Source organism: Meriones unguiculatus, chromosome 11, assembly GCF_030254825.1.
Source record: "Meriones unguiculatus strain TT.TT164.6M chromosome 11, Bangor_MerUng_6.1, whole genome shotgun sequence".
Lineage (NCBI taxonomy): Eukaryota > Metazoa > Chordata > Mammalia > Rodentia > Muridae > Meriones > Meriones unguiculatus.
Window position 1 is genome coordinate 2,642,460 of NC_083359.1, and position 20,286 is coordinate 2,662,745.

The 20,286-nt window shown below is 57.6% G+C and overlaps 1 protein-coding gene across 1 annotated transcript in view; it reads left to right on the forward strand.

Moving 5' to 3' along the window:
- The window catches only part of Dnah2 (dynein axonemal heavy chain 2), a 110,009-nt gene that overhangs the window by 83,830 nt on the left and 5,893 nt on the right, over nt 1-20,286 (forward strand). The window contains exons 52-76 of the mRNA XM_060365002.1: nt 425-613; nt 1,369-1,454; nt 1,559-1,689; nt 1,804-1,953; nt 2,395-2,562; nt 2,714-2,874; nt 3,264-3,403; nt 3,924-4,056; nt 4,319-4,458; nt 6,189-6,399; nt 6,884-7,000; nt 7,182-7,323; nt 8,225-8,394; nt 8,577-8,693; nt 12,720-12,884; nt 13,143-13,268; nt 13,367-13,515; nt 13,582-13,648; nt 13,780-13,930; nt 14,087-14,235; nt 14,388-14,521; nt 14,614-14,758; nt 15,155-15,354; nt 17,113-17,239; nt 20,074-20,260. Of these exons, the coding sequence (XP_060220985.1) occupies nt 425-613; nt 1,369-1,454; nt 1,559-1,689; nt 1,804-1,953; nt 2,395-2,562; nt 2,714-2,874; nt 3,264-3,403; nt 3,924-4,056; nt 4,319-4,458; nt 6,189-6,399; nt 6,884-7,000; nt 7,182-7,323; nt 8,225-8,394; nt 8,577-8,693; nt 12,720-12,884; nt 13,143-13,268; nt 13,367-13,515; nt 13,582-13,648; nt 13,780-13,930; nt 14,087-14,235; nt 14,388-14,521; nt 14,614-14,758; nt 15,155-15,354; nt 17,113-17,239; nt 20,074-20,260 (3,655 nt within the window). The remainder of the gene's footprint in view (nt 1-424; nt 614-1,368; nt 1,455-1,558; nt 1,690-1,803; nt 1,954-2,394; nt 2,563-2,713; nt 2,875-3,263; nt 3,404-3,923; nt 4,057-4,318; nt 4,459-6,188; nt 6,400-6,883; nt 7,001-7,181; nt 7,324-8,224; nt 8,395-8,576; nt 8,694-12,719; nt 12,885-13,142; nt 13,269-13,366; nt 13,516-13,581; nt 13,649-13,779; nt 13,931-14,086; nt 14,236-14,387; nt 14,522-14,613; nt 14,759-15,154; nt 15,355-17,112; nt 17,240-20,073; nt 20,261-20,286) is intronic.

A 20,286-nucleotide genomic window follows, 5' to 3' on the forward strand; every position in this document is an offset into this window, starting at 1 on the left:
CGTAGCGGAAGGGGACAGCCGTGGCCCACGAGCTGGTCCCCTCCCGGGTGCTGTGGCCCAGAAAACTGAGTTTAAACTAAAATTAAAGAATTGTTGATGAACAAGATACCAAAGATTCGTACGCAAGAGGAGAGCAGTGCACCGGTGCTGAAGCCGCGGCGGAAGGGCGCCCACTCTGCACTCAGCATGCTTGTGTTCCTTACGGGGATTTCACACGCTTCTTTTAATTTTTATTTTTTTTAAGGATTCTATTTGAGCATTCTTTCTTTAAATTTCTTAATGATTAATTCGTCACTTGACTTAGTCAGTTAACTGACTTTGGCGTGTCTTCACTTCTGCTCACGAGCTGAGCTCTGCACTTGCCCCCGGCTGGCCCTGGCTGCTGGCCCAGGAGCCCGGAAAGTGAACTCCCGCCTCTTGCCAGGAGTCCCAGATCATCCGCATATTTGGCACCATGATCAACCAGAAGCTCCAGGACTTCGAGGAGGAAGTCAAGCCCATCGGGAACGTGGTGACCGAGGCCACCTTGGATCTGTACAACACGGTGGTACAGCGCTTCCTGCCCACGCCGGCTAAGATCCACTACCTGTTCAACCTGCGCGACATCTCCAAGGTAGGGGCCGCCCCCACCCCCCAGAGTGGTTCCCAGCGCCCAAGCGCAGCTCACAGCGGTCCGAAACGCCAGTTCTTCCACACAAACATGCCAGTAGACACACTCACACACATAAGATAAAAGTAAATCTCAGAAGAGGAGGAGGGGGGGAGGGGAGGAGGAGGAGGAGGAGGAGGAGCTGGAGAGTTGTTCTTGGGAAGGACTGGGTCTTGAGTCCTGCCCCACGAGGAGGCTTTTCCTCCTCTACTTCCTCGGGCAAACACGGACACACAGACACACGTGAGCAAAGCGTTCATGAGAATAAGAAGAATTGCCTAGCGAGGGGCTGGCTGGTGCGCGAGCCGGCCGTTAGGATGCTGCTCCCCTGCGTGGCTCCGGCTGTCCTGGCACTCTTCTTTGTAGACCAGGCACAGCTGCCTGCCGGGCGCTGGGACTAAAGGCGCGTGCAGCCCACCTGGCACTCGCTGGGTGCGCCGCACCGAGGGAGGGGCTCACGCCCCCAGCATCGGCAGCTCTGGGGAGTCGATTCCTTCTTCTGGCCCCTGTTGGCTTCTGCACACCTGTGACATACATGCACACATGTGTACACGCATACACGTAACTTTCTTAATCTTTAAAAAATAGTAGTGTTTCACACCAAAGCACATGCCTGAAGCCAGCCGTCCTGAAATGCCACAAACTCCGCTGTTGCCTCCAGACCTTCTGCAGAGACTCCCTTTCCTCCCTCTCCTCCAGTCACCGCTTCACCCTCCCAGGTTTTCCAGGGCATGCTGAGAGCCAACAAGGACTTCCATGACACCAAGTCCAGCATCACCAGGCTCTGGATCCACGAGTGTTTCAGGTGACAGCGTCTGTGTGTCCTGCCAAGCGGGCTTCCCCAGCCCCGGTCCAGCCCAGCCCTCACCCTGGCTTGACTCTCCCTCTCTCCCAACTGTCCGCCCACAGAGTGTTCTCTGACAGACTGGTTGACGCCACAGACATGGAGGCCTTCGTGGGCATCCTGAGCGACAGGCTCGGCACCTTCTTTGACCTCACGTTTCATAATCTCTGCCCCAACAAGCGTCCTCCCATCTTCGGTGAGCCAGGCCCCGGGCCCACTTTGGGCCTTAGGAGCTTGGGGTCAGAAGGTCCTGGTGCTTCTGGCCCCGACGGTCCCCTGGGGACTCTGATGCCCTTGTCCCACGGCCTAGGGGACTTCCTGAAGGAGCCCAAGGTCTACGAAGACCTGACAGACCTGACAGTGTTGAAGACAGCCATGGAGACGGCCCTGAACGAGTACAACCTGTCCCCTGCCGTGGTCCCCATGCAGCTGGTGCTGTTCCGGGAGGCCATTGAGCACAGTGAGTGCTGCTGCCCTGCCACTCCCCGGCCTCGGGGTCCCTCAGAAGGGCCACTCCCAGGCCACCTTCCAACGTTTGTTTTTCTTCCTGGTCCAACATATTCTTGTGCCAGTGGGATTCATTTACTCATTCATTCTAGTTTTTAGACAGGGTCTTGCTGTGTAGCCCTCGCTGGCTTGGAAATCGCTGTTTAGAGTAAGCTGGTCTGACACTTGTGGCCTTCCTGTCTGCCCCTCCTGGGATTACTGGCCTTCGATGTCACACTGTCCCCGAGAGTGCTAACCCAGGCAAGGTGCCGGTGAGGTGGCGTGATGAGTTGTCAGAGCCTGAGGCGCCATCACCTCCCCCTGACTGCTCTCAGCCTCAGAGGCTCCGATCCCTAGCCCAGGGCTGAAAATTGCTCGGTGCTCACCCGGCGCCTTCCCTCGCCCCCGCCCCCAGTCACGCGGATAGTGCGGGTGATCGGGCAGCCTCGAGGCAACATGCTGTTGGTGGGCATCGGGGGCAGTGGCCGCCAGAGCCTGGCCCGCCTGGCCTCGTCCATCTGCGAGTACAACACCTTCCAGATCGAGGTCACCAAACACTACCGCAAGCAGGAGTTCCGAGAAGGTGTGGCTCCCGGCGCTGGGCGGGCGCAGAGGCTGACGGGCAGCTTGGGTTCCTGCCGGGACTCTCTGGGCAGGGGCGGCGGTGGGCACGCTTGTGGTGAGGATAGGGTCTGAGCTAGCTCTTCCGCTTTGCCCTTCCCGTGCCCGGCCAGATATCAAGCGCCTGTATCGCCAGGCGGGGGTGGAGCTGAAGACCACGTCTTTCCTTTTCGTGGACACCCAGATAGCCGATGAGTCCTTCCTGGAGGACATCAACAACATCCTTAGCTCAGGCGAAGTGCCCAATCTCTACAAGGCTGACGAATTTGAAGAGGTAGAGTCCCTCAGCGCGATCGGCCCTTTGGCCTTCCTAACGGCCACAGAGCGCCCAGATTCCACATCTGTTTCCGTGGCACCCCCAGCCACCCAGATCAGCGCCTGTGAGGCCAAGGCCTGGTCCTCGTCCGTCACCCCGGAGGCCTCGCTGGGCAGGCCGCTTTCGGGGCCCGCCCGCTGTGTGCCCGCTGTGTGCCTGCTGTGTGCCCGCCCGCTGTGTGCCCGCCCGCTGTGTGCCCGTCCGCTGTGTGCCCGTCTGCTGTGTGCCCGCTGTGTGCCTGCTGTGTGCCTGCTGTGTGCCCGCTGTGTGCCCGCCCTCTGTGTGCCCGCCCGCTGTGACGGCGCGCGCCCGCGTGTCCGTCCTCTGACTCCCGCGCTTCTGTCCAGATCCAGAGCCAGATCATAGACCAGGCCCGCGCGGAGCAGGTCCCCGAGTCCTCCGACAGCCTCTTCGCCTACCTCATCGAGCGCGTGCGCAACAACCTGCACATCGTGCTCTGCCTCAGCCCCGTGGGAGACCCCTTCAGGTGACGCGGCCCCACGGCCTCCTGCGTCCTTTGGCAGTTAGCGTGTCCCATGTGACTTAGGGACACCGCCGGGGTGGGGGTGGAAATGGGGGGCCAAACCAAAACAGACCTAGGAAGCAGCAGCGTGTCCGTACGCAGGCAGGATGGGTAACGGTTGCTCATGTTTCTAATTTACGGCACATGGCGTGTTTTCTTTATCACGGCCCGGAGCTGTGCTGAGCATTCCTCCCGGGTTACCTCACCGCATTCCCCGAGACCTCAGTCCACACTGCTAATCCCCTTTGAGAATGCTGATGGCTTGAGTACTAGGTCCTCGCTCACGCCCCGGGAAGTGTGGCTCTGGGCCCTCTTGATTGGGACCATGTCTCAGGCTTGTGCTGACCTGTCTGTGAGGAGGTGAACCCGCAGGGGCGGATGGAAGGAGAGGACAGGGCCCCCAGGCCACTGCCAAGCGGGTGGGTGTAGGCCAGAAAGCTAAGGGCATCGGGGACCTAACACCCCCCTCTCCTCCCCTCCCCAGGAACTGGATCCGCCAGTACCCGGCCTTGGTGAACTGCACAACCATCAACTGGTTCTCAGAGTGGCCCCGAGAGGCCTTGCTCGAGGTGGCTGAGAAGTACCTCATAGGGGTGGACCTGGGGCAGCAGGAGAACGTGAGCCTTCCCCAGCTGCCCTCACCTTCCCGGCAGCCCCCCTCACTCCTGAGCCTTCCCCAGCCGCCCCAGCCTTCCTCCTGACACCCCAGCCGCCCCAGCCTTCCTCCTGACACCCCAGCCGCCCCCGTCCACAGCCTGCCCCCCTCACTCCTGAGCCTTCCCCAGCCGCCCCCACCTTCCCCGCAGCCCCCCTCACTCCTGAGCCTTCCCCAGCCGCCCCCTCCGCAGCCTGCCCCTCACCCGGCTCTGCCGGCTTCAGATCCACAGGAAAGTGGCCCAGATCTTCGTCACCATGCACTGGTCCGTGGCGCAGTACTCCCAGAAGATGCTGCTGGAGCTTCGGAGATACAACTACGTCACACCCACAAACTACCTGGAGCTCGTGTCTGGATATAAAAAGTACGAGGACCAAGAGACAGGGAGGGCCAGGGAGTCCTCTGAGGTGCTGCTTGGTGAAACGCTCCTCTGGAAAACACTTAGGATCCGGCCGTGGGGATAGGCTGGAGACGTGGGCCCTGAGGAGGGGCGGCAAGTGTGCAGAGGGTCTTGGCTAATCCCTGGAGGTTCATGGGGGGGTGTCTCCTGTTGGGACTCCTTTCCTGGAGTTTCTGGGCCCGTCCCCTGGGCTCTGGCACCTCTCCTACACCTTGGTCCCTATGTCCTGGGATGCCTTTGGCTCTGGTTTTCAGATCACAGTTCACCCCTGGTCATCCTAACTTGTAACCCTTCCCTCTCTCCCTTCGTCGTCTCCTACACTGGCCACTCCTCTGAAATAGGCAGGGCGGTGACATTTCTCTAAGCTCCCCTCACTAGGATGGCTGACATACAAGGCAGCCTGACTACAGACGAGGACCCTGTCCCGAAACACACAGTGGCTGGGAGTGGAGGCCCACGCCTGTAATCCCAGCTCTCAGAAGGCAGAGGCAGGTGGATCTCTGTGAGTTCAAGGCTAGCCTGGTCTACAGAGTGAGTTTCAGGACAGCCAGGGCTGCATAGTGAGACCCCATCTCAACAAAACAAATTAAAAGCACACAAGTTAGCAGGAGCAGAGATAGAGATGTGTGTGTGTGTGTGTGTGCGCGCGCGAGCGCCTTAGCACACAATGCTGGGTTTGATCCCCTACTGCAAGGGTGGCAAATGGCGTCTCAGAGCTGGGGATGGGAAGGCTGGACCCCAGGAGACCTTACCTCAAGCAAAATACAACCAGAAGGCGAACAATGGAAAGCCAGCAAAACAGACAAAAAGCAGAGAAATTGGCGTGTTTTTTCTGCTCCCATCAGCTGTGAGGGCGGACCTCCCCACACACCAGAGAGCCCCACCCCGACTGTGCGGCCGGAACCTAGCCTACTCCTCCGCTGTCTACTGGGAGTTAGGGTCGGATCCTGCAGCTTGAGGCCTCGGTCCCACTGTGGACAGGGTGCTGAGCCCCCTGTGGGCACCTCGACTGTCTGAGCTGTCTGTCTGACCTGTTTGCTTGAGGCCAGGGACACTGTCGCTGGCTTATTACAGAAGATGCTTTATCGTGTTTGACTTTTCTAGCGTCTTACACATGTGGCCCAGTCCGGCTTTGAACTAACTGTAGCTGACGCTAAGCCCAGATTCATAGCCATCCTCCTGCTTCAGCGTCCCGGGGCTGTGATCACAGGCATGGTGCGGCACACCTACCACCCTGCCCGTGTTAATCAAAGCTGGAGAAAGATAAAGCAATCTGTGCTGGCTGGTGGTGCCACGGGCCTTTAATCCCGCTTGCAGGCAGAGCTGAGTTCAAGGCCAGCCTGGTCTACAGAGCAAGTTCCGCAACAGCAGAGAAACCACCTGGGGGGAAGACAGCGGTTTGTAGGAATGATAGTCAACATCGATTCAGCCATTTATCATGTATTTTAAGCACCTACTATGTGCCAGGCACTGCTTTACAGTGTCAGAACGGTATTTAACAAGCTGACTCCAATCACGGTGTAGAGAATGAAGCAAAGGGATAGGAAGACCTGTGGGGAGTCTGACCAGGCCGCGTGTCTGTCTGTGAGGGCCGGAAGTGGCTCCACAGAGAGTGCTGAAGACCCTGGGGGAAGGAAGGCTGGTGAGGCCTCCTTCCCTGGAGCCTCCGCTGCCCACCCCTCACTCCTCCACAGGCTTCTGGGAGAGAAACGGCAGGAGCTGCTGGACCAGGCCAACAAGCTGCGGACGGGATTGTTCAAGATCGATGAGACCCGGGAAAAGGTGGAAGTGATGTCGCTGGAGCTGGAGGAGGCCAAGAGGAAGGTGGCGGAGTTCCAGAAACAGTGTGAGGAGTACCTGGTCATCATCGTGCAGCAGAAGCGGGAGGCCGATGAGCAGCAGAAGGTCCTGCCCCCATCCCTGCCCCCCACCCCTGTTCCTGCCCCCATCCCTGCCCTGCCCTTGCCCCCTGCCCCCCACCGTCCCTGCCCCCCCACCCCTGTCCCTGCCCCCATTCCTGCCTCCGTCCTTGCCCCCTGCCCCCATCTCTGCCCCCGTCCCTGCCCCCGACCCTGCCCCCGAACCCCTACACTCTGTCCCTGCCCCTGCGACTTACCAGTCTTGTTGCTGTCATCTTTGGCCAGGCCATAACTTTGTTTCCATTTCTGCTCGTTACTTTGTTCCCATTTCTGTTCGTTACTTTGCTCCCAACTCTACTCTTTTCTGCTCGTTACTTTGCACCTGTTTCTGCTCGTTACTTTGTTTCCATGTCTGCTGGTTACTTTGCTCCCACCTCTACTCTTTTCTGCTGGTTACTTTGTTTCATTTCTGCTCGTTACTTTGCTCCCACCTCTACTGTTACCACTGCTCACTTTGTTTCCATTTCTAGGCAGTCACTGCCCATAGCGAGAAGATCGCCATAGAGGAGGTCAAGTGCCAGGCACTGGCAGACAATGCCCAGAAGGACCTAGAGGAGGCATTGCCTGCCCTTGAAGAAGCCATGCGGGTACCTGAGGCGGGCGCGACATGGTGCCGGGGGCGGGGGGCAGCCTTCTTTGACCCCCAGAAGTTGGGGGGGGGGGGGCGGTAGCGCCTCTGTTGGCTCTGTGTCCAGGAAAGAGCCTCTTGCTGTCTGATGCTGTCGGGGTTGCCTTGGCTCCGGTCTCTGAGGTGAGCCCTTTCCCCAGGCTCTGGAGTCGCTGAACAAGAAGGACATCGGGGAGATCAAGTCCTACGGGCGGCCCCCCGCCCAGGTGGAGATCGTCATGCAGGCGGTCATGATTCTCCGCGGCAACGAGCCCACGTGGGCAGAGGCCAAGCGGCAGCTGGGTGAGATGAGGGCGCAGGAAGAGGGGCTGGCCAGGCCTTCCTCCAGGGCCAGGTCCTGCAGGGACCCTCAGGAACACAGTTCAGGAGGGAGAGAAGACCTGAACACACATGAGAATTCTTTGGGAGGAAACAGAAACTGGCTCCTCTCACCGCAACCGAGGGAAAAGTGCTCTAAGGCTGTCAGAACCCATTGCCAGCGCCAAGGACAGGAGTGCCTTCGAGTGCCCGAAGGGACACAAGTGCAAAATGAGAACTGGCTCTTTCCGCTGTCTCTCTCTGAGTCCCTGTTTCTCTGTGTGTGTTGCTGTCCCACTCCTTTACTCTTTCTCTGTGTGTATGTGCAGTGTGTGTGTGTGTGTGTCATTCTTGGGTGTTATTCCTCAGGAAGCACTCAGCTTTTATTTTGAGAGAGGGTGTGTGACAGAGACCTGAGGTTCGCTGACGACCTAGGCTGACTGCCCAGGGCACCCCCGAGAGTCTGCTGTCTCTGCCTCCCTAATGCTGGGAGTATGCGTGCGTGCTATCACGGGTGGCTTTTTATTTAAGTGCTGGGAATCAAACCCGGGGCCTCATGCTTGTGCTGGAAGCACTCACTCACTGAGCCATCTCCCTCAGCGTCAGGACTCTGTTTTCATTCTGTGGCTTCCTCAGCTTTGGGTTCCCACAGCAGAATGTAGCCTGCAGGAAAAAAAAAATTGGCAGTTTTTGTCCCACAGAAAGTACGTAGAAAGAATGCTAGGACAGGTAAATTTGCTAGGAGAAGGGAGGGGACGAGGCCGGGGAGATTGCGGAGGTCCTGGGGGCTGAGAGGGTGCAGAGAAGGAGCAGAAGGAGCGCCAATCAAGCTGAGCAAGGACAGGCTTCGGCCCTCCAGCTGAGGCCTCAAAATGTCCCGCCACAGGGGAACAGAACTTCATCAAGTCGCTGATCTACTTTGATAAGGACAATATCTCAGACAAGGTGTTGAAGAAGATTGGAGCCTACTGCGCGCAGCCGGACTTCCAGCCAGACATCATCGGCAGGGTCTCCCTGGCCGCCAAGTCCCTCTGCATGTGGGTGCGGGCCATGGAGGTGGGTGAGCAGCAGTGAGCGGGCGGCAGGCCCAGAGGGCAAGGGGTGTGCCGGTGGGTGAGCGGCTGGCTGTGGCTGGCTGTGGCTGGGGTGGGTGAGCGGCTGGCTGGGGTGGGTGTCTGGCTGTGGCTGGCTGTGGCTGGCTGTGGCTGCGGTGGGTGAGCCTGCCCATCTCTCCACAGCTGTATGGGCGCCTCTATCGGGTGGTGGAGCCCAAGCGGATCCGAATGAACGCGGCCATGGCCCAGCTTCAGGAGAAGCAGGCCGCACTGGCCGAGGCCCAGGAAAAGCTGAGGGAGGTGAGTGCTCCATTCCTCCTGCAGCCCTTCCTCCCTGTCTCTCTGCATCTGTGTCTGCCCACCTAATCCCGCACCTCCAGCACTGAAGCGTCTCCCCAGGCCCCTCCATGGCCTGTTTAGATCTGTCTGAAGCATGGGGCTTGCACAGTGTGGGAAGGGCCCCGGGGCCCTGTCCTCTCTGCATGCCAGGGCCCCTTCCAGAAGCGACACACAGCTACCTCTGCCGGAGCCTCTGGCTTTGAGATCTTGACTGGCCACATGCCGGTGGAATGGGTCAGCAGGGTCTGATAGCAAGTGTGGGCCAGGGGCAGCAGGGTGAACGGGTGCATCTTCCAGAGGCGGGCAGTGACTGTGCCTGGGGTAGGAAAGCCAAGCAACATCCTGCAAGGTCCAGGCACAGCTGACTTTTTCAAGCCATAAAGAAGTTCTACTACCAAAAGAATTCTCCAGTTGGGTATAGTGGCACACGCCTTTAATCCCAGCACTGGGAGGCGGCAGAGGCAGGTGGGTCTCTGTGCCAGCCTGGTCTACAGTTAGTTCTAGGTCAGCCAGGGCTACACAGAGAAATGCTGTCAAAGAAGATGGAGGAGAAGGAAGGAGGAGGAGGAGAAGAATTATTCTCCCTGTCTGTCATTTAATTTTTCTTAATAGATACTAGACCACTTGTGGTGGTATACCCTTTAATCTCAGCCCTCAGGAGAAATATCTCTTTGAGCTGGTGGTCAGCCTGCTCTACAGAGTGAGTTCTAGATCAGCCAGGGCTACATAGAGAGACTCTGTCTTAAAAATACAACAAAAAGATAACATGTATATAAATTCATTCCCTAACTAAAATGCTCATGTTGAAATTAGCTACCTTGAAATTCAAAAGGTGCAAAAGAATACACAACAAAGTCTTTCTCCTTGAGAAAATGACCAACAGAATCAACTAACCAGGGCTCACGGGGCCTTACAGGGGCTCATGGGGGCTCGGAGACTGAAGTGACAACTGAGGAGCCTATGTGGGTCTAACCTAGGTCCTCTGCATGCCTCATAGTGGTTATGTAGCATGGTGTCCCTGTGGTGCTCCCAAAGTGCAAGGGGCTGTCCCTGACTCTTGCTTTTGGGCCCTTTTCCTCCTGCGTCACCTCACCCAGCCTTGATGTGTGGGCTTGTGCCTTGTCCTGTCACTTGTTATGTTGTGTTTGGCTGATATCCTGGGAGCCCTGCCCTGTTCTGTTTGAGGGAAACTGAGGAGGTGTGGATCTGGGGAGAGGAAGGGCCGGGAGGAGAGGAGGGAGGGGAAACAGCAACTGGGATGTGATCGATGAGAGAAGAATAAATTTTTAAAAATATCTCCTACCTTGTGCTCTGTAGCATCCAACATACACACACATACATATACACACATACACACGCATACACATACATACACACACACAAACACACATACACATACATACACACACACATACACATACATATACACATACATACACAGACATACATACACACATACACATATACATACGTACCTACACATACACACACACACATATACACACTTACATACATACATACTTGTGGGGGTGTGAATGAGAACGGCCCCCATGTTCCTCTGTTTGGATGCTTAGTCACCAGGGAGTGGACCTCTTTAAAGGATTAGAAGGATTAGGAGGTGTGGCCTTGCTGGAGGAGGTGTGTCGCTGGGGGCAGCCTTTGAGGTTTCAAAAGCCCACGCCAGAACAGGACAGTCACAGTGGTGGCGCACGCCTTTGATCCCAGCACTCGGGAGACAGAGGAGGAGGATCTCGGAGTTCAAGGTCTACAGAGTGAGTCCAGGACAGTCAGGACTACACAGAGAAACCCTGTCTTGAAAACAGAGCAAACAAAGTCAGTGCCGGGCCACTCGCTCTCTCCCGCCTGTGGACGAGGGTGTGAGCCTCGGCCTCGGCTCCAGTGCCGCCCGCCCGCCCGCCTCCCGCCATGATGCCGTGGACTCACCTCTGAAGCTGTGGGCCAGCCCCGCCTTATGCTTCCTTCTCTGAGTGGCCTTGGCCGCGTCTCCTCACCGTAGAGGAGCCGTGCCTGAGGCACACGGAAGCACACTCGGCTTTTACATGCAGCTACATGCTGTTCCCTGCCGTCTTCATTCACCTGCGGTTAGTGACCAACAGCTGGGCGAGGGACCGAGTTTGCGACTCCATAGTGACCTGCCCGTCGCCCATCGGAGGCCTGCGTCTGAGCACACAGGTTATCCTCTACCCTTCTCCTGCCTGGACCTCTCCAAACCTCCCCCTCACCGGCTGTCTTCGGGGAGGTCCGAGCCACGGGTGAGGAACCCACCTGGAGGTTTCCCACCGTGAGCCACACCCTGGGCCGGGCATGTAAGTCGCCCCTTTGTGTCTAAACAATGGAACCTCGGAGTTCGCCGCCAGGGATTCATCCCTCGCACAGACACGGAGCTCACAGTGTCAGGGCTCAGAGGGTGAGCTGCGTGTGCTCAGAGGACACAGCTTGGCAAGAGCAAGTGGGCAGAGCCCTGAGCAGCGGCAGCTGAGAGAAGGGGCCCTTTGAACCCGCCACCCCAGACCGGACAGAAGCGGACACAGCTGCTAGAAGCTTTTTTTTTTTCCTTGTTGCTGATAAAGGTGGTGAAATTTAAGAGCCAAATGTTTTGTTTGCTCTTTTTATTTAACTTTTTGTTGTTTGAATTTCACGTCCTGCACTCTGGTCTCACTCATCTCCTCATCTCTTACAACCTCCTCCTCAAGGAAAAAGGAAAAGAAAAAAAATCTCGTGGAAGCCAAACACCCTGTGTCCACACTTGTTTCACAATGTTGTGTGTAAAGGCGTTCCGGCTGCGCCGTGTGCACACCCCAAGCGTGTGTGTGCCCACAGAGGCCGCACGATGGCGTCAGATGGCCGCAGCTTGGCTCACAGACTGTTGTGAGTGGCCGGGTGGGTGCTGGGAGCTGAGCCTGGATCCTCGTCATGATCACTGAGTGCTCTTAACCACGGAGCCACCTCTGCAGCCGGGACAGTCAGCCTTAAGCGGTGCGTCCAGCATGACATTGCTTCTGACGGACACCCTGACATCCTTTAACTGCTGCTTCCTCTGCTGATCTCTGCCACGCCTGCCTGCCACGGGAGTGGTCACCGGCCTTTGCCTCCTGCCACCCACACCCTCACTTTGTCTCCCCAGCTGGCCTGGGACTATCTGTACACCTCAGGCTGGCCTTGAACTCGTGATCATTCTGCCCCAGCCGCCCGCATGCAGGATCTGCAGGCCGCCCCAGCATGCGTGGCTTCCTGCCTTCGACTGGAGAACTGCTTTCTGCAGCTCGGAACGAGAGTTGCTGTTGGTGCAGGTGCGGCCGCATCCGGGAGTCTTGTGGGGAGCAGGCGCTCTGCCACCCCTCGCCAGCCTCTCTCACGGCTTTGTTTCCTGCCCGTGAGAGGCCGATGCCACCGGGTCAGCGGGCAGCCCCCGCCTCTCGAGTGGCCTCTGTGCTGCCAGGCTCGCTGCCCGCTGTGTGGGCCCGCTTCTAAGAGGAGGGAGCGAGACAAAGCTCCCCTGACGTGAGGTGCATCCCTGGGCCCTCTGCTCCCCTCTGCCCCCGCGACGATTCCCTTCATACAGGAGGGCGCAGAGCCTGGAAAGCATGACCGTGACATGAGTGTGACGCAGAGCCTAGAAAGCATGACCGTGACGTGAGTGTGAGTCGTGTGGGCGAGCCAGCAGCTCTTATCGCAGGCCAGGAGAGAGGCTTCTGGAGCTCAGGCCTCCTCCTCCGCCCTGACGCTGGCCTTGAGCTTCTGGTGATTCTCCTGGTTCTGCCTCCTGTCTTCCCAGTAGCTTGCTGGGGTTCCAGATGAACCCCCCCTGTGTGAGTGTGTGTGTGTGTGTGTGTGTTTGTTCGCATAGGCACTACAGTGCAGAGGATCAACTCCACTTCACACCCTCAGAGAGATTAACTGACCCAAGGGCAAAGTCAGGATGGGACCCAGCACGTGTCCTGGAGCTGCGTGTGCGGTCCCTCGCAGGTGGCGGAGAAGCTGGAGATGCTGAAGAAGCAGTACGACGAGAAGCTGGCGCAGAAGGAGGAGCTGCGCAAGAAGTCCGAGGAGATGGAGCTGAAGCTGGAGCGGGCCGGGATGCTGGTGTCGGGGCTGGCCGGCGAGAAGGCCCGGTGGGAGGAGACCGTGCAGGTGAGGGGAGGGCCCTCCGGAGAGAGGACAGACAGGGGCCGCTATCTCCAGCTCTCAGCCCCCGCTCCCTGAGGGGTTAGATCTTGTCAGCGGACGATTAGCAGGCAGGCCCCGTCAGAGGTCAGGCTTATCTCAGAGGTGGAGCGCAGGGGTTCGGGAAGGGGAAGCCGGCTTTGATCTGGGCCAGAATTGAGCAGCGTATCTCCCGAAGCATCGCCACTATCTGCAGAGGCTCTGATGCTGTCCTGTGTGCCCCAGGGCCTGGAGGAGGACCTGGGCTACCTGGTGGGTGACTGCCTGCTGGCCGCTGCCTTCCTGTCCTACATGGGGCCCTTCCTCACCAACTACCGGGACGAGATCGTCAACGAGATCTGGATCAGGAAGGTGAGGGTCCTGGGATGGGGGCCCTTGGGTCGTGCTGCGGAGGAGGTGCAGGCGAGAGGCAGCCGGGCTACGGCTGGATTCCGGGTTCCTCTGCGCAGATCCGGGAGCTCCAGGTCCCCTGCTCGCCTCGCTTTGCCATCGACAGCTTCCTGTCCAATCCTACCAAAGTCCGGGACTGGAACATCCAGGGCCTGCCCTCAGACGCCTTCTCCACTGAGAACGGCATCATTGTCACCCGGGGCAACAGGTGAGCCTCTGAGGACTGGGGGACAGGGAGGGCAGAGCCTGCCTTCTGACCGGCCTCCTCTTCCAGGTGGGCCCTCATGATCGACCCTCAGGCCCAAGCCCTCAAGTGGATTAAGAACATGGAAGGGAACCAGGTATCTCGAGTTGGGGGCGGTTGGGGGGTCGGAGGGGGTCAGGTCGCCCCGAGGGCGGCGCCTTCTCTCAAGGTCCCGCTCTTGGCTGCGGCGCTCCTCCACACGGCCTCTGTCCACCCCTCGCTCTCCAGGGCCTGCAGATCATCGACCTGCAGATGCACGACTACCTCCGAGTCCTGGAAAAGGCCATCCAGTTCGGGTTTCCCGTGCTCCTCCAGAACGTGCAGGAGTACCTAGACCCCACGCTCAACCCAGTGCTCAACAAATCTGTGGCTCGGATCGGTCAGAGCCTAGGCTTAGGGGGGGCAGGAGTCCGGGGTGCAAAGTGGGGGAGCTTGGTGGAACCCTTAGAGCAGGCGAAGTCACTGGCACCCCTGGGCCAGGGGGTGCGGGCTGTAAGGCGTAAAGTTCCCGCGGGTGACCCTGCTGTGATCGCAGGCGGCCGGATGCTGATGCGCATCGGGGACAAGGAGGTGGAGTACAACCCCAGTTTCCGCTTCTACCTCACCACCAAGCTCTCCAACCCGCACTACAGCCCGGAGACCTCCGCCAAGACCACCATTGTCAACTTTGCTGTTAAGGAACAGGTGGGCGAGGCGCTGGGGGGGGCAGGAAGGATGGGGCGTCTGCAGGGAGCAAGAGGAAAAGGCCAAGCTTGGGCCAGGCGATGGAGGACGAGGTCTCGGGAGGTCTGAAAGCCACGGGCATGGGACCCTCACCCGGGTCTCGGCCTTCACAGGGTCTGGAAGCCCAGCTGCTGGGCATTGTGGTCCGGAAGGAGCGGCCAGAGCTAGAGGAGCAGAAGGACTCGCTGGTCATCAACATTGCTGCGGGCAAGAGAAAGCTCAAAGAGCTGGAGGATGAGATTCTGCGGTGAGGACGCCGGCCCCACCCACCGGGCCTGCCCTGCGGGGGCGGGGGCTGACAGTGAGCGCCCCGGCCTTGACCCCGCCCGCGGCCCCCAGCCTGCTGAACGAGGCCACGGGCTCCCTGCTGGACGACGTGCAGCTGGTGAACACCCTGCAGACGTCCAAGGTCACGGCCTCGGAGGTGACGGAGCAGCTGGAGACCAGCGAGACCACGGAGATCAACATTGACCTGGCCCGCGAGGTGAGCCTGGAGGCCCCCAGCGGCTCCTGCTTCCTGTGGCCCTGACGCTAACTGAGCCCGCACACACGGTCAGACCCAGCAGCGGCCCAGGTAACGGCCCAGAGGCTTTTACTACCGTGACGCCCAGGCCTCTCAGCTGGGCGGGTTTCCAGGGTAACCTGTGCTGGCCGTGCCCCCTCCAGCCCTGCCGCTCTGCCCTGTTCATCTCCACGTGCCGAGGCAAATCTTGTCGCCTTTGCTTTCGTCTCCCAGAGCACCCCCCAACACACACCTCCCTGAAGGTCCCCCCTCCACTCCCACCCGAGGGAGGACGCATGACGTCACATGACGTTTACAAATGCCCCAGGCTGGCACCTAGCTGTCTGCAGGCTTCACACACGGCACCCACGCCTGCAGGCCTACCGCCCGTGTGCCCAGCGGGCCTCCGTGCTGTTCTTCGTGCTCAACGACATGGGCCGCATCGACCCCATGTACCAGTTCTCGCTGGACGCCTACATCAGCCTCTTCATCCTCAGCATCGACAAGAGCCACCGCAGCAACAAGCTGGACGACCGCATCGAGTACCTGAACGACTACCACACCTACGCCGTCTACAGGTCTGCGGCCGCCGGCAGGGGTGGGGGGTACAGAGGCAGGGGCATTTCTACGAGTTCAAGGCCAACCTGGTCTGCAGAGCAAGTTCCAGAATAGTCAGGGCTACACAGAGAAACCCTGTCTCGAAACCTACCCCCCAAATCCCTAGAAAACAAACAAACAAACTGAAAACAATGGAAAAGCCGGGCACTGTGGAATGTGCTTGGCATCCCAGCCCCGGGGGTAGAAGATTCCCTGAAACCTTGAGGGCAGCCGGTCTGGCTGAGCTGACGGGCTCCGGGGTTCCGTGGGAGATCCCGTTCCAGAAAACCAAGTGGAGAGCAGCCAAGGAAAGCCCCTCACCCTTTTCCTCCATGTTCTGCAAATACATGCGCACCCGCCCACTCCACACATGGACACACGCACAGACAGGCACATGATAGAGACACAGACGGAAAGACAGGTGGACAGGTGCCAGCCAGGCTGGGAGTCAGCTCTGCGGAAGGGTCCTCCATCCTACATTGCTAATAAGCTTCTGGGGAGCTGCTGATCCTGGTCTGTCTAACTCCGTTTATTTTTTAAACTTGCACTCGTTCATGAAGCATTTGTGGCGGGCAGCACGCACGCACCGCTCAGGGCCATCTTGTGAAGATGAGAGGATGGATTACGGTGGCCCACTCTCTCTCCCCAGCTTGTGGGCTCTGCGGACCAAACTCAGGCCCCCAGGCTTGGCCGCAAGCTCCCTTACCCACCGAGCCATCATGCCAGCCTGCGGATCACATTCTGAACGGCAGAGTCCGTAACTTCTCCCCTGGACTCACCTCCAGACCCCGCTCAGCCAGCCTGTTCAGACCAACTTGTGCTCCGCCCTCTTTCTTCTACCAGGGCCCTCAATCCTGGATGGCCCCCACCCCCCACCCCCGCACCCTTACACAGACACACACATAGGTCACGTGGAGTCACTCTATTCTCCCGCTCCAATCCGCTGCTGGGTTCTGCTATGCGCGTTCCCTCCCACGCCTCCCTCCCGGTTCTCCCTCGACCACCAGGGCCGGGCCTCAGCGTGCATTTCCACCCTGCACAGCATCCCTACCCTGTGTGTCCCTCGTGGGCCATCCTCCGGCTGTCACACTTGACTCTTGCTCAGAGCTTGAACTCTTCAGTGGTCAGCGTATCCTGAGCATCCCCAAAGCCTCTGGGACCTGGCCTCCACCTCTCCCAGCCTCACCCCAGCTGCCTGGGCAGCACTGCTGACCTTCAGCCCTTGCCCTGTCCCCCTGGGCTCTCCTTATGCTGAGTTCTTCCTGGAACGCTTGTTCCTCCCCCTCCCAGGTCACCAGGTAGTCCCCGGGTAGTCCCCGGACCCCTCAAGGCACTGCTCTCGGGCTTTCTAAGTGCAGCAGACACAGCAGGCCACCCGGCCTTGTGTCCCCTTGACAACACTCCCTGCCACGCGTGGGCCTCCTCGTGGCTTGTGATCACCTCTACGCCCCTGCTGTCAGAGCACATGGCTTCCCTGCAGGCCACGACTCCCTCAGGGACAGCAAGATAGCGGGAATAATTGCTACTTTGTTTTGTTTTGTTTCTAAATGGAACCGATGCCTGGTTAAGGCTGACCTCTGGGAAAACTATGTCCATCTCTCAAGGCCCGGAGTCCTTGGTTGTTCCCAGGAGGCTTGTGCCAGGCTCCCGCTACTGTCCTTCTGTGTGTGGCACTGAGCGTCTCTGTCAGCCACTCTCTGTGTCCCCTCACCTCCACCTTTCCTGTCCCTTTCTCCCAGGTACACCTGCCGAACCCTTTTTGAACGCCACAAGCTGCTCTTCAGTTTTCACATGTGTGCCAAAATCCTGGAGACTTCTGGGAAACTCAACATGGACGAGTACAACTTCTTCCTGCGTGGGGGCGTGGTGAGTGGGTCTGCGTGGGGGCGAGGGAGCCGGAGGGCGCCTCCCCTCGAGGAGTCAAAGCTGGGGCTGGGCTCCGCAGCAGGCGCTTCCGGAGTGGTCTAAGGAGAAAGTGCAGCAGAGACAGGCGACACGCGCTTCCTCGTACTGGCCTCTCATCTGAGACCCACCTGTACCTGGCTCTCGCCCTTAAAAACTTTAAAATTGTAGTAAGTAAGAAAGTGAGGCGAGGTTACACCTACCTCCAAGCCCATATGGGGGCAAAAGGTGGAGGCAGATGTCCGGGATCCCTGGAGTGTCCAGCTGTCCTAGCCTCATAGTTTCCAGTTCCGTGAGCGATCCTACCTCAGGGGACAAGCAGAGAGCCACAGAGGATGCCGTGCAGCACGGTTCACTGGCCTCCGCAGGCTTACCCAGTCATAGGCAGGCACCGCACACTCATACCCCCCCCCACACTACACCCACCCCGGGGGAAAAGCTCCAGATTTCCAGTTTTAAAGAAGGAGCGTGTGAGAATGGAGCAGTGTGGATTCTCCCGTGGGAAGTCTGCCAACGGTGGGTGTGGAGCTGTTTCTGCCACTAGACCGCCAGAGGGCACCAGCTTCCTGAACGGGAGCTGTTGGGGTCTCGGCGACGGCACCCCACCCCACCTGTGACTCTATAAAAGCGGCACCGAATCCATCTTGGATTCCTGTAGCGCCTCTGCGTTCATCGTTTCATAGAAGACCAACACTGGAGACGCATGCACACGTGCAGTGGGAGGAAAGGAACTTTTATTCGCCTGTTGCAGTTGTGGTCTTGGCGGCTTCCTGCCTCGTCTGCTGACCTAGGCTTAGTCCCGAGGGCTTCTAGCCTCCGAACAATCTAACCCAGGCTTAGAACATTTTCAGCCTCTGAGACTCACTGCTGAATAAGCTCACCCGTTCTTGGTCTTTCTGAGCTCTGGGCTGGCTGCTTCAACTCAGCTGTTCTGGTTCAAACTCCTCTCCCAGCTGATTTATTCAATCTGGCTTTTCTCTCGGCCTCTGAGTTGCTCTGCTTGGTCTCAAACTAACCCTAGCAATCTGGTCTGATCTCCTGGCTCCTTCTCAAACTCTGGCTCGTTCAGTCTTCACCTGTGTCTAATTTGTTCTCTCCTCAACCTCTCTCTGTAAAATTCTACTGGTGCTAAGTCTGCTTCCTCCCCCCTCTCTCATTCTCTGTGTAGTTCCCTTAAATAACTTCCCTTTCCTATCTGTTCTCCTGAGAGATTAGGCCGTATTCTATTCTGTCAAATCTTTCTCTGATTCCTAATTCATTACTTTTTCTGCCACTCAATTACACATCACTTTCAATTATAGGTGCTTCCTTCTACAAACAAACTTTACCAGCCCGGTTTAGGATTAAAGGCGTATACCACCACAGCTGGACCTAAGCTTTTTTTGTTTGTTTGTTTGTTTTTAACCTGAAATTTGCTCTATACCAGGCTGGCCTTGAACTGGGATCTGGTGGCCTCTGTCTCCTGGATTAAAGGCATGTCTATATTTCAGCCAGATCACACAGACAAAGAAGGTCTTTGGATGTGATCGCTTGCCAGAACAGCAATGTTCTAAATTAAAATTCCTCTACAACTTCCCCCTTTCTGTTTAAGCTAAAAGTTGTACACAATTTAACGTTTTCAATAGAAACAATTATCAATCCCACAAACTCAACAGTCTGAATGTCCTTGTGGAGTTCCACTCGGCCACTGATTCCATGGGCCTCTATAACTGCAGTCCTGGTCGTCTGTCCTTCAGCAACCATCCATTTCAGCATCAGGATTTCCAGTCGGCCCGTCGGATGAACTCTGTCCCTCTTCACCTGCTTTGTTAAGCTGTCTCCGTGCAGGGGGATCTGCTTTCTTCGTCCCTTCCTTGACTTGTGCCCTTCATTTGGAAGCTTCTCTAATTGGGATCAATTCTGATGCTAAAAGCATACAGGTTGATCTAATTCAATAGTTTGTTTGTTTGTTTTTCTTTTTTTCTACAATCCAGTGTTTTGGGTTGTAGCCTTGGCTGTCCAGTCTTACTGTGATTCGCCGCCTCTGCATCCCTGACTGCTGGGATTAAAGGCAGTGGCACACACCCGTAATCCCAGCACTCAGAGGCAGGCAGATTTCTCTGAGTTCTAAACCAGCCTGGTCTACAAAGTTAGTCCAGGTCTGCCAAGGTTACACAGAGAAACCCTGTCTCAAAAAAAAAAAAAAAAAAAAAAAAGAAAAAGAAAAAGAGAAAAAGAAAAGAAAAGTCTGTCCCTATAACTAAAATTGTTTTGGGGGGACTCGTGGCCTACTGTGATTCACAGTCTCAGAGGCCCCGCATCACTCCTTGCTCTGGGCTTGAGCTCTCGCTGCTCTGAGCCTCCCTGAGCGTCCAGCTGAACCTGAAGGACTGAATCTTCCTCTGAGGTGGTCCCAGGCGCATTTCTCCTCTGTGAATTTCAGTCCTCTGCTCTCTTCTCTTCAATCATGTTGGGTTTTCCTATCAACCATGTTGAGCACCATGTGTAAGATAAGACTCTTTTCTTTATAGCCCAGGCTAGCCTCAAACTCACTGTATAGGCCAGGCAGGCCTGGAATTGCTGGGAGTTTTCTTGCCTAGCCTGGGTGCTTTAGTGACAGGTTTGATCCGATGTCTGGCTTGCTATGAGACATTTCAATACATGCGTGCATACATATAAGCATGTATGTATAACGACCAGGTCTGGGTAGTCGGCGTACCCGTTACAGCGAACATTTCCCCTTTGTGTTGGAACGTTTCGACTCAGTAACTCTTCTTTCGAGGGCTCCAGGCACCCCTCTCCCCTCTGTCTTCCCCAAGGTTCTGGACCGGGAGGGCCAGATGGACAATCCGTGCACCAGCTGGCTGGCAGACGCCTACTGGGACAACATCACGGAGCTGGACAAACTGACCAACTTCCACGGACTCATGAACTCCTTTGAGCAGTACCCTCGGGACTGGCACCTGTGGTATACCAACTCTTCACCGGAGAAGGCCATGCTGCCAGGTGCCTGGCCTCCAGCCCTGCCCCCC